This window comes from Bufo bufo, chromosome 6, assembly GCF_905171765.1.
Source record: "Bufo bufo chromosome 6, aBufBuf1.1, whole genome shotgun sequence".
Classification (NCBI taxonomy): domain Eukaryota; kingdom Metazoa; phylum Chordata; class Amphibia; order Anura; family Bufonidae; genus Bufo; species Bufo bufo.
In genome coordinates, this window is record NC_053394.1 from 39,505,372 (window position 1) to 39,517,632 (window position 12,261).

General features: G+C 46.8%; 1 protein-coding gene across 1 annotated transcript in view; it reads right to left on the reverse strand.

Moving 5' to 3' along the window:
- Window positions 1–12,261, reverse strand: part of ADAM12 (ADAM metallopeptidase domain 12) — a 583,999-nt gene that overhangs the window by 181,066 nt on the left and 390,672 nt on the right. The window contains exon 11 of the mRNA XM_040437739.1: window positions 3,323–3,468. Coding sequence (XP_040293673.1) covers window positions 3,323–3,468 — 146 coding nt within the window. The remainder of the gene's footprint in view (window positions 1–3,322; window positions 3,469–12,261) is intronic.

Genomic DNA, 12,261 nt, shown 5'->3' on the forward strand with positions numbered 1-12,261 from the left:
GTTATTTAAATCCGATGCCGCGATCCGCGATGAATGCGGCATCTGAGGGGTACAATGACGGGGAGCAGCGCAATCGCAGGGTATTGACAGGTATATGAAAACAATTTTATGTCAAAACTAAAGCAATCATAAATGTGACAATGCTATAGGAGAACTACCATAACCTATAAACGTCTCTATAGGCATAATGTGGCTGAAAGAATCCCTTTAAAGACTGGCAGCAGGATCAACCCTATTAAATCAGGCATACAGCCTGGTAGGGTCAATCTTGCTGAGTAAAATGATACCTGTCTTGTGAAAATCGGTTGTGTCGTTCCTGAGCAGACTCTTATTCTTTATGGGAATGAGGGCTTCTGTGTATGGAGGGGCGTGGCCAACGTTGGGAAGCTGCGGTGCACGGAGGAGAGGACACACCCCTAAGTTCACTGCAGTATTTACATAAAGATGAAAAATCTTTTTTTTTTCTCTGGAACGCCACTACCCATTTTCACAAGACAGGTATCATTTTAATCAGCAGGATCAACTCTACCAGAAGGTATGCCTGGTTTAATAGAATTGTTCCTACTGATAGGTGCCCTTTAAGCTTTGAAAATGAAGTAGCAAGATTATAGAGGCACGTGTCCAAACAAAGCTCATGCCTCAGTGATGTCTCTATACATAGACTGTCAGTTGCCCGAGTTCATGAAGCCCCCATGTATTTTGGGTGGGTAGGGGTCAAGCACATCCTGTCACTGATATTAAATTTGGATCATATCTTAGCAACCGGTTTACCACTTATCCTGATATTCCCTGTAAAAAGTTATTACGGCACTTTGACAGGAAGAAATATTTTGTGGTGCACTTCAGAGCAGCCTTTAAATAAAACACGAACATCCCCCCTCTCTGTCTTAATCACAATCCTCTCCATGATTACATATCTGCTCTCCGCTCCTGCTGATGCTCATGGCAGTGGCAGTAATGAAAACAAGTGTGTTTCAGCATCACTAAACCTCGGTGTCAGGAATCTTATGGGGCAATTACTGCAAAAACACAACATACGCAGAGGTGGAAGTGAGATTTTTAGCATCCTTAAGTAGACATGTAAAATGTGAAATTAACCTGTCCGTATTGGCAAGCTGGAAATCTGGAAAAAAAACAGTTTTAGAAATGACTAGTGTATAATTAAAAAAATATATTTAGATTTAACAAATTATTCATTTTTTACATAAAAGGTTGAGTTAAAAAAAACACCATTGCATTACGTATCTTACACAGTGCTGTGACCTGTATTATGCTCCAGAGCTGCATTCATAATTCTGCGGGAGACAACTTAGTTCCTATAATATTGTGGTGTGCAGCTCTGGAGCATAACAGAGTATGTAACTAAGTGTCAGCACATGATGTAATGTATGTGCACACTAACTACAGCAGCAGAATGGTGAGTGCAGCTCTGGAGTATAATGCAGGATGTAACTGAGGTTCAGTACAGGATAAGTAATGTAATGTATGTACATAGTAACTCCACCTGCAGAAAAGTGAGTGCAGCTCTGGAGTATAATACAGGATATAACTCAGGATCAGTACAGGATAAGTAATATAATGTATGTACACAGTGACTCTACCAGTAGAATAGTGAGTGCAGCTCTGGAGTATAATGCAAGCTGTAACTCAGGATCAGTATAGGATAAGTAATGTATGTACATAGTGACTCCACCAGTAGAATAGTGAGTGCAGCTCTGGAGTATAATGCAGGATGTAACTCAGGATCAGTACAGGATAAGTAATGTAATGTATGTACACAGTGATTCCACCAGCAGAATAGTGAGTGCAGCTCTGGAGAATAATACAGGATGTTACTCAAGATCAGTACAGGATAAGTAATGTAATGTATGTATACAGTGACTGCACCAGCAGAATAGTGAGCGCAGCTCTGGAGTATAATACACAATGTAACTAAGGATCAGTACAGGATAAGTAATGTAATGTATGTACACAGTGACTGCACCAGCAGCATAATGAATGCAGCTCTGGAGTATAATATACAATGTAACTAAGGATCAGTACAGGATAGGTAATGTAATGTATGTACACAGTGACTGCACCAGCAGAATAGTGACTGCAGCTCTGAAGTATAATGAGGGATGTAACTCAGGATCAGTACAGGATAAGTAATGTAATGTATGTACACAGTGACTGCACTAGCAGAATAGTGAGTGCAGCTCTGGAGTATAATGCAGGATGTAACTAAGGATCAGTACAGAATAAGTAATGTAATGTATGTACACAGTGACTGCACCAGCAGAATAGTGAGTGCAGCTCTGGAGTATAATATACAATGTAACTAAGGATCAGTACAGGATAAGTAATGTAATGTATGTACACAGTGACTGCACTAGCAGAATAGTGAGTGCAGCTCTGGAGTATAATGCAGGATGTAACTAAGGATCAGTACAGGATAAGTAATGTCATGTATGTACACAGTGACTGCACCAGCAGAATAGTGAGTGCAGCTCTGGAGTATAATACAGGATGTAACTCAGAATCAGTACAGGATAAGTAATGTAATGTATGTACTCAGTGACTGCACCAGCAGAATAGTGAGTGCAGCTCTGGTGTATAATGCAGGATGTAACTCAGGATCAGTACAGGATAAGTAATGTAATATATGTACACAGTGACTGCACCAGCAGAATAGTGAGTGCAGTTCTGGAGTATAATATACAATGTAACTCAGGATCAGTACAGGATAAGTAATGTATGTACACAGTGACTCCACCAGCAGAATAGTGAGTGCAGCTCTGGAGTATAATACAGAATGTAACTTAGGATTAGTACAGGATAAGTAATGTAATGTATGTACACAGTGACTGCACCAGCAGAATGGTGAGTATATAATGCTATATACTGTATAATTGGTGTTGGTTTCTATACCCATTAACTGCTCATTTGATAATGTGACCTTGAGGAGCAGATAGCTTGATGCTGTTGTAAAACAAGCTAAACCCATACATCACCTAAAATATGACCTCCAACAAGGAACAGGATACATTTGATTCAATGGAGCAAGAAATATTACAGGTCAAACAGTCAAAACTTGTAGGTTGAAGGTGAATCACTTAAATCTCACACCGCTGCAAGTAAAGGGTATGGGCAGTAATTGTGGTGTCCATGTGCCGCTGAAAACGTGGTGGGCAATGGCTGCATGGTTTTGAAGGTAATACCTCAGTTTTACTTGAAAAATTGCGCACCCATTGTACACTACGTGTTTTCGAGGCTTCGGCCACCGCAACGTCTACCGATGCCCAGAAAGTGCCAGAAAATACGTAATATATGAATGACTCACGCAGTGGACGGGGTCATGATGCAGCCTCCCTTGTCATATCCTTTGCAGTTGCATCCTCTCTCCATCGTGTCATGGTTCATCCCAAAATTATGTCCTAGCTCATGAGCGAGCGTTACAGCCCCTCCGAGTGGGTTATCCGAATAGTCCTGGAAAACAAAAGACATTTTGATTATGTAGGTTGGGAAATTTAGCCTGTAATCACAAAAGGCCAATTCTAGGCATGCTCCATTAGGATCGCCAACCTTGCCAAAATTGAAAGGGGTTCTCCGGGATATTTCTATTGATGATCTAGCCAGCAGCAGGAGTCTCCCTGCGTCCCCGCTGATCAGCTCTTTCCTTATAGCTTCAGCACTAGAAGTTGGGGTCAGAACTTCACAGCCACATCCATTGTGTAGGGCACGGAGCTGGTAACTGCAGAGCCGCCCCCACCGAAGTCCATTCTCAGTATTGGTCGTGTGACCAGAGTTTTATCTTTCCTACTGACACATTAGATAACCTTTTCGAGGAACAAGTCATATGACATATTGGAGGAGAAGGGGTTACCCCACAACTGATGTAAAAAGTGAAAACTAAATATCATATTGTACATGACAATGTCTTTCTAACAATAATAATAATCTTTATTTATTTAGCGCCAAGATATTCCACAGCGCTTTACAGTGCGGGGGGTTCATGTACAAACAGTCATAAATAATGTAGCAATAGACAAGTGAATAATAACAAAAGGAGTGAGGGCCCTGCTCGCAAGAGCTTACAATCTATGAGGAGATAGGGGTGACACAAAAGGTAAAAGTGCTTGTTTTGTACAATGGTCCAGCCATCTTGGGAGATGAGCCGGTCAGCAGCCAATATACTGTATGAAGTGCTTGGGTGCATGGGTGCAGTGGAGAGTTTGGTGGAGGATGAGGTTCAGGAAATGATAAATAGGCTGTATGGAGAGGAGTTAGATCAGGGGAGGTGATAGGCCACCCTAAAAAGATGTGTTTTTAAGGAGTGCTTAAAACTGTGTATGTTGTGTTTTAAAGAGGACCTTTCACCGATTCTTACCCTATGAACTAAGTATACAGACATGTGGAGCGGCGCCCGGGGATCTCTCTGCACTTACTATTATCCCCGGGCGCCGCTCCGTTCTCCTGCTATGCCCTCCGGTATCTCCGTTCCCTAAGTTATGGTAGGCGGAGTCTGCCCTAGCGCTGGCCAATCGCATTGCAGAGCTCACAGCCTGGGAGAAAATAACCTCCCAGGCTGTGAGCTCTGCGCTACGATTGGCCAGCGCTAGGGCAGACTCCGCCTACCATAACTTAGGGACTGGTATCTCCGCCTACTATAACTTAGTGAGCGGAGATACCGGAGGGCATAGCAGGAGAACGGAGCGGCGCCCGGGGATAATAGTAAGTGCAGTGAGATCCCCGGGCGCCGCTCCACATGTCTGTATAGTTAGTTCATAGGGTAAGAATCGGTGAAAGGTCCTCTTTAAACTGATTTCTTGGGGTAGAGCGTTCCAGAGAACCGGTGAAGCTCGGGAGAAGTCTTGCAGCCGGGAGTAAAAGGTTCGGATAATGGTGGAAGTCAGTCGTAAATCATTGGTTGAACGGAGGGCAAGGGTAGGGTGGTAGACGGAGATGAGTGAAGAGATGTAGGGGGTTGCAGCACTGTGTAGAACTTTGTGGGTGAGGACAAGCAGTTTAAATTGGATTCTATGGGCAACCAGTGCAATGACTGGCACAGAGCGGAGGCATCGGAGTAGCGGTTGGACAGATAGGTGACCCTGGCTGCTACATTAAGAATAGATTGGAGAGGGGAGAGTCTGGTGAAGGGGAGACCTATTAATAGTGAGTTAAAGTAATCAAGGCGGGAATGGATCAGGGCAACAATGAGAGTTTCTTTTGTTTCCATAGTGACAAAGGTGCGGATTCTGGAGATTTTTTTGAGGTGCAGGCGACATGAGCGGGAGAGAGACTGGATGTAGGACGTGAAGGATAGATCAGTGTCAAATGTCACCCCAAGGCAGCGGGCATGCTGCCTAGGCCTGATAGTAGTGCCACACACTGAGGGGGAGATATCAGGTTTAAGTAGGTTAGTAGATGGAGAGAACACAAGAAATTCCGTTTTTGAAAGATTTAGTTTCAGATAGAGAGAGGACATGATGTTAGAGACGGCGGACAGACAGTCACTGGTGTTCTGTAGTACAGCAGGGGTGATGTCGGGGGATGACGTGTATATTGTCATCAGCATAGAGATGGTACTGGAAACCAAATCTGCTGATGGTCTGTCCAATTGGGGCTGTGTAGAGAGAGAAGAGGAGAGGGCCTAGGACTGAACCCTGAGGAACTATGACAGCGAGAGGGAGAGGTGGAGAAGTGGAGCCAGCGAATGATACACTGAAAGAGCGGCCAGAGAGATAGGAAGAAAACCAGGAGAGGGCAGTGTCCTTTAGGCCGATGGATTGGAGCACTGTGAGTAGGAGGTGGTGGTCTACAGTGTCAAAAGCTGCAGAGAGGTCAAGGAGAATGAGCAGAGAGTAGTCACCGTTGTGTTTTTGTAACAAAGCTAGAACCAGCCTTGTACCTCACATGGATCCAGAAATCTCCCCATTCATTGCTACAATTGATCTACTAGATTTATTTCAAGATAACAGCTCAGAGGGCATAGTCTTTGTGCAGAAGCGTGTCCTTTCTGCTGAAGCTCTCTCCCTTTCACAGCTCAGGGGACATGTCCTTTGTGCTCCAGCACTCTACCTATTACAACTCAGGGGTTTGTCTTTTCTGCTGCTTCTCTCTCCCTATCACAGCTCAGGGGGCATATCCTTTCTGCTGCAGCTCTCTCCTTATCACAGTGCAGGAAGCCTGTCCCTTCTGCTAGAGCTCACATCCTATCACAACTCAGTGGGTGTTTTCTTTCTGCTGCAGTCCTCTATTTTTCATGTGGACAACCCCTTTAAGTAAGTATTAGAACACTGTGATGCTCCTGTTGTCATTCGCTTGGCCGTGTTCACACAGTTTCCTGATTTCTCAACCGAGCTGTCTATAACAATTTCTCTAATCAGTACATAGCAATCACTCCCTCACCCTTTAAAGTGGATGACTGGATTGTGATGACTTTTCCCAGGAAGAGCCGCTTCATTTCCCGTACACAGAGACCGGGCTGATGACGCATTTGCACCTGTCTGCCCCAATAATCTCCAGGTAATTACCAGCGCTTGATACAATTGCCTTTCTTTTGTCTGGGACTGTGGACGGTGTGGTCACTGAAGGGGTTAAGCAATGTGTGATGCTGTGATTAGCAGCGGGTAATTGCTGCGCAGCGCCACTGATGGGGCAGAGGCAGAGGCGCTTGCTTTCTTTATTAGCGCCTCTGAATCACATAAGGGTGTTTTGACATTTCCCATTAATATAGATTAGATATTTTTAGGATGTGAGATATATCTCGATGCTTTACGGCTCCGCTGGTCCATTACAGATAATTGTTTAGTGACTTTCCGCACATTTCTAAAATTAGCAATTGGATAAATTACAGGAAGAGCGATCCGGGCTATGGCGCTGCTTATCGCCCAGAGGCGTCGGTCTGCGGAGAGCATGCTGCCGGGGACTGGGGCCCGTTGTAGGGTCTTTTCTAAAATCTACATTTTAAGAGGACTGGTCATCTCTCCTGACATGTCCGGCTTACTAAGTAATTTTATTTGGTTCTGGAGTGTATTTTCTTATAACTGTCCGTTCTTCAGTTATTACTACTAGAAGTTTATTAATGAATTTGCATTTGAGTGTTTGCCAATTGGAGGTGTCTGTCTATCTATCTATCTATCTATCTTGCTATTAAATTCAATTAAATTCATATCAGCTTTATTGGCACAACTAAATACATATTAGCATTGCCATAGCAAGTGGGAAATAAATGGGTAGGAGTGGGACACATCCATCGTGGGGGTATAGGAGTCCATGGGGTATCAGTTTACGGCAGGCCCTGACATTTGTGCTGCTATGTTCTCCTTTTCCCCCAGCAGTATGGAGAGTCTCTCTTCCTCCTCCATGGAGGTGAAGTCTAGGCAGAGATCAGACAGTCTCCTAAAGTGATCGTCCCTCACTGCTGTGTATTTGGGGCACCGCAGCAGGAAGTGAGCCTCATGCTCCTCGGCCCCCTGGTGGCACTGCTGGCACAATCTGCTCTCTCTGGGCTTGTAGTTCTGTCGGTGCCACCCAGATTCAATGAGCAGGCTGTGGTCACTCAGTCTGTAGCGGCTCAGGATCTGTTGGTCTCTTTGTTTGGAATTCCAGATATGGGGCCAGTTATTACTCCCCCTGTAGGCTCTGGTAGATTGTCAGCTTCTGATATTCTTATGACGTTACTCCAGACGCTGATATACTCCTCTTTGCTCTTGTTTATTGTCTTCTGGATTTCCCCCTTTGTCAGACTGTATTGGTTGGTGGCTTGGGCAGGCCGGGTATGAGTGACTTGTTATGGGTTGCTCCGTTTTTCTGTGGCTTCTTGGTGCAGCAAGGCTTTGTGATGGTAGGAGCTGGGATTGCTGCTTTGCAGATGGGCTCTGAATGACATCAAGGTACAGTGGGAATCTGCCCGACTCTGTTCGACAGGCGCTGTTCGACGTACTCCTATGGATCCAGGGAAGGTGTTTGCAGAATTCTAGGTGGGATATTTCTGTTGGCCCAGAGTCCCGATTTGAGCAGTCTGGGTATGTATCCAAATCCCACACTTCGCTGCCATACAGGAGGTTTGGGATGAGGTTATCAAAGATTTTAAGACAGACGGTCACTGGTGCTTTGAGATGATACAGACGCCTTCTGATGACGTAGAAGGTTTTGCACGCCTCTCTCCACTATACTGTATCGGGTCTTGGCTGGGGTGAGCTTACGGCTGAGGAAGACAATGGGATGCTCCTCCCCGTTGACTTCCTGAGACAATACAGCACCAAGGCCTACATTGGAGGCATCGGTCTGTACTAAAAAATCTTTTAAGTCGGGCATCACCAAAACCGGGGACCCGCACAGGGCCGACTTCAAAGCGGAGAAAGCCTCCTCCGCCCGATCACCCCAGCGAACCATCATTGACTTGTGTCCCTTCAAAAGTACTGTCAAGGACGTGGCTAGAGTAGCAAAGTGGGGAACAAACCTTATGTAATAGCCCACCATTCCCAGGAATTACTTTATTTGCCTAGTAGTGACAGGTCGGGGCTTATTCTGTATCGCCTCTATTTTGTTCACTTGGGGTTTGATGACTCCGTGCCCAATGACATACCCTAGGTACTTAGTCTCTTCTAACCCTATCGCACATTTTTTTGGGTTAGCGGTTAGGCCAGCTTTCTGAAGGGAGTCCACTACAGCCTGCACTTTGGATAGGTGACTTTCCCAGTCGGTACTGTGGATGACAATATTGTCCAGGTAAGCCGAAGCATACCGACGATGTGGACGAAGCACGATGTCCATTAGTCGCTGAAAAGTGGTGGGGGCGCCATGCAGACCAAAGGGTAAGACCTTTTATTGATACAGCCCCTCAGGTGTGATGAAGGCAGTTTTCTCTTTGAAGCCTCCGTTAAGGTCACCTGCCAGTACCCTTTTGTGAGGTCCAAAACAGAAAAATACCGGGCTTGTCCTAACCTCTGGATGAGCTCATCTACCCAGGGCATGGGATACGCACCGAATTTGGAAACCTCGTTAAGTTTTCGAAAGTCGTTACAAAACAGCAACGTCCAGTCCGGCTTGGGTATCAATACTATAGGACTGGCACACTCACTTTTTGACTCCTCAATGACGTCTAGCTGCAACATTAGCTGCACCTCCTCCGATATGGCTTGTTGCCGAGCTTCGGGTACCCGGTATGGTTTTAATCAGACTTTTGCCTGAGGCTCAGTGACAATGTCATGCTGGATTATGGAAGTGTGTCCAGGGAGGTCCGAGAACACATCCATGTTCCGACTAACGAACTCCCTTGCCTCCTGAGTCTGTTTAGAGGAGAGGCTGTCAGCAATTTTTACTGTGGCAGCCACCTCTTTTGCATCAGACAGAGGGGCTGGTACCTCTTTTCCTAGAAAACCCGGCCACGGGCTGTCTTCTGTACAGGTTTCCCTATCTTTCCACAGTTTGAGTAAATTCACATGGTAAACCTGCTCCGGCATTCGCCGCCCTGGCTGGTGTACCTTGTAGTTTACATCTCCAATTTTCTCAAGTCCCTCATAGGGCCCCTGCCACCTAGCCAGGAACTTACTGTCCACGGTCGGCACCAGAACCAAAACCCGATCACCCGGGTTAAAGATCCGGAACCGAGCCTGCCGATTATAGACCCGACTCTGGGCTCGCTGAGCTGCCTCCATATGCTCTCTAACAAGAGGCAACACTGTCTCTATCCGATCTTGCATCTGGGTAACGTACTCAATGACACTTTTATGTGGAGTGGGCTGTTGTTCCCACGCCTCTATAGCCACTTCCAAGAGACTGCGAGGGTGTCTGCCATATAGCAGTTCGAAGGGCGAGTACCCAGTAGAGTCCTGGGGTACCTCTCGCACTGAGAACATGAGATAGGGCAGGAGGAGGTCCCAACCTTCCCATCTTTAGACACCACCTTTTTCAACATATTTTTTTATGTTTGGTTGCTGGTGGTAAACAGACGTCCGTAGCTGTTTTATGTGCAGCAACTTACAGAGTTCCCTGATCACCTTGGACATAAAAGGGGTCCCTTGGTCGGTCAGAACCTCTTTAGGTAGTCTTACTGGGGAAAACAAAAACATCTCCATTAACTCCTTAGCTATGAGTTTGGCCGAGGTATGTCGCAGTGGCACCACCTCCGGTTACCGAGTGGCGTAGTCTAGAATGACTAAGATGTGTTGATGCCCTCTGGCGGACTTCGGTACTGGGCCTATGAGGTCCATAGCTATTCGGTACTTCGATAATTGGGAGAAGTACTAGGGGACTATGGAAATGTGGCTGGGGGTTAGTTATCTGGCAGGTCGGGCAAGACTTACAAAACTCTTCCACTTCTTTGAATATGCTGGGCCAGTAAAACCGCTGTAGGATACTATCCTGAGTTTTCTGCAGCCCGAGGTGACCCTCCGAAAACGTGTTGGTGGGCTAGATCTAACACAAGCTTGCGATAAGCCTTGGGGACCACCAACTGTTCAATAGGCTCACCCCACCCGTGGGGTAACACTGACTCTGCCCCAGTTTGTTGTGGTTCACCATCTACTATTAAAACATTTTCCCAGGCGCGGGATAGGGTTGGGTCCCGACGTTGGGCGGTACCAAAATTATCCCCGGAGACATTGAGGGCTGCCAATTCAGGACCCCGGTCTCCCACTATCACACTTAGCGGAGTTGTCTCCCCCTCTCCCACCGAAGTGGCGGTCACCCCTACCGCTGGTCCTTTGGTCTCAGGTTCCCTGGGTTCTGGTCTCCCCCCTGAGTTGGGCCACTCTGCTAGGGTTACCCCTGTCTCATGTGTATCACACACTCTCATAGCAGGCCACAGTGCCGGGAAGCCGGGGAAGTCTCGACCTATTATGAGTTCATAATGTAGATATGTGGCGACAGCCACCTCGTGGGTCCATCTACCGGCCACCGTAGTTAGAGACACCAGCGCAGTGGGGTAGTCTTTTAAGCCTCTGTGGATGCACATCACCCTGACTTCCCGGCCAGTATACTCAGGGGACCGCCCCAGGGTAGCCTTTACTAGAGTCACCAGACTCCCTGAGTCCAGTAGAGCCTCTGCCGGAGTGTCTCCCACTTTCACCTGGCACAAATGATCTAGAGACTCTGGGGTACCTGTTGCACACAGCCTCCTGGCATATAGCGACTGACGGTAGCCATAGTTAGTGTCCCTGGGCTCAACCCAATAGGGACAGTCAGCCCTTACATGGCCAGTCTCCTGACACAGCCATCAGACTATCGGAGCCAGGTCTGCCGTGGGTACATACTGGGCGGGTTTTATCGGTTCAAATCTCTGGGCCTGGGGTGGAGATTTCTGGGGTTTGCCAACTCCCCTGCTGACAGAACCATCCTTTAGATTCCTGGTAAGCTTCATAGCGTTCCACCAGGTCCACCATCTCAAGGGCATTGCCAGAAGACACCTGACCGATCCAGTGCTGGAGAGGGTATGGCCCTCCAGAACATATTGGCCGAAAGACGATCAAGCATAGCAGTGGGACTCAGCATGTCAGGCAGTAGCCATTTTTTGCAAGCGGTGAAGTAAGCTATAATACTGGGGTCTAACAGGCTCAGCCAGGTTGAACCCACAATGATGCACCCGCTGGGCCCGGACCAACACATTCACCTCTAGTTTGCCAGAATCTCTCTCTTGACTTTCTGGTAGTCGGCTGCTTAATCATCCGGCAAGTCGAAATACACCCTCTGGGAATCGGATGCCAGGAACAGAGCGATGAACTCAGCCCACTGATCATGGGGTAGCCTTTCCCTGATGGCCACTTTCTCGTACATCGGCAGGTAGGTTTTGATGTCGTCTGCGAGGGTCATCTTAGGAATCGCAGCACGGACTGCTTTTTGGGCATCATGGACGCTCAGGGTTGCTCCTGCTGTCTACAAAGCCATCACATGTTGTAGCAGCAACTGGTCAGTCCCCTGCTGCTGATTATTAGCCTTGCGTTGCTGCAGGTTTGTCTCTCGCTGCTGCAGATTAGCCTCCATGAGGTCCTTCACAACAGCCTCCATTTTGTCATAGGGCACTGGTTGTAATACAGCTGGTTTAATGTACAACATACAACCGTGCCTGAAAAATGCTGAAACAAAAACAAAAAAAAAAATCGGCGTTCACGCCAGCCTCACTGCTTATGCCCGCATCCTCCACCAATTGTAGGGTTTCCCTCTCGTAGACAGGATTGGCGGACGCAGTATAGAGGCAACAACAAGTTCTTTGGATCAAACAGTTCAGTGTTTTATTCACACTTTAGGCAAGTGGCAAAACAAGCAGTCATAATCAAA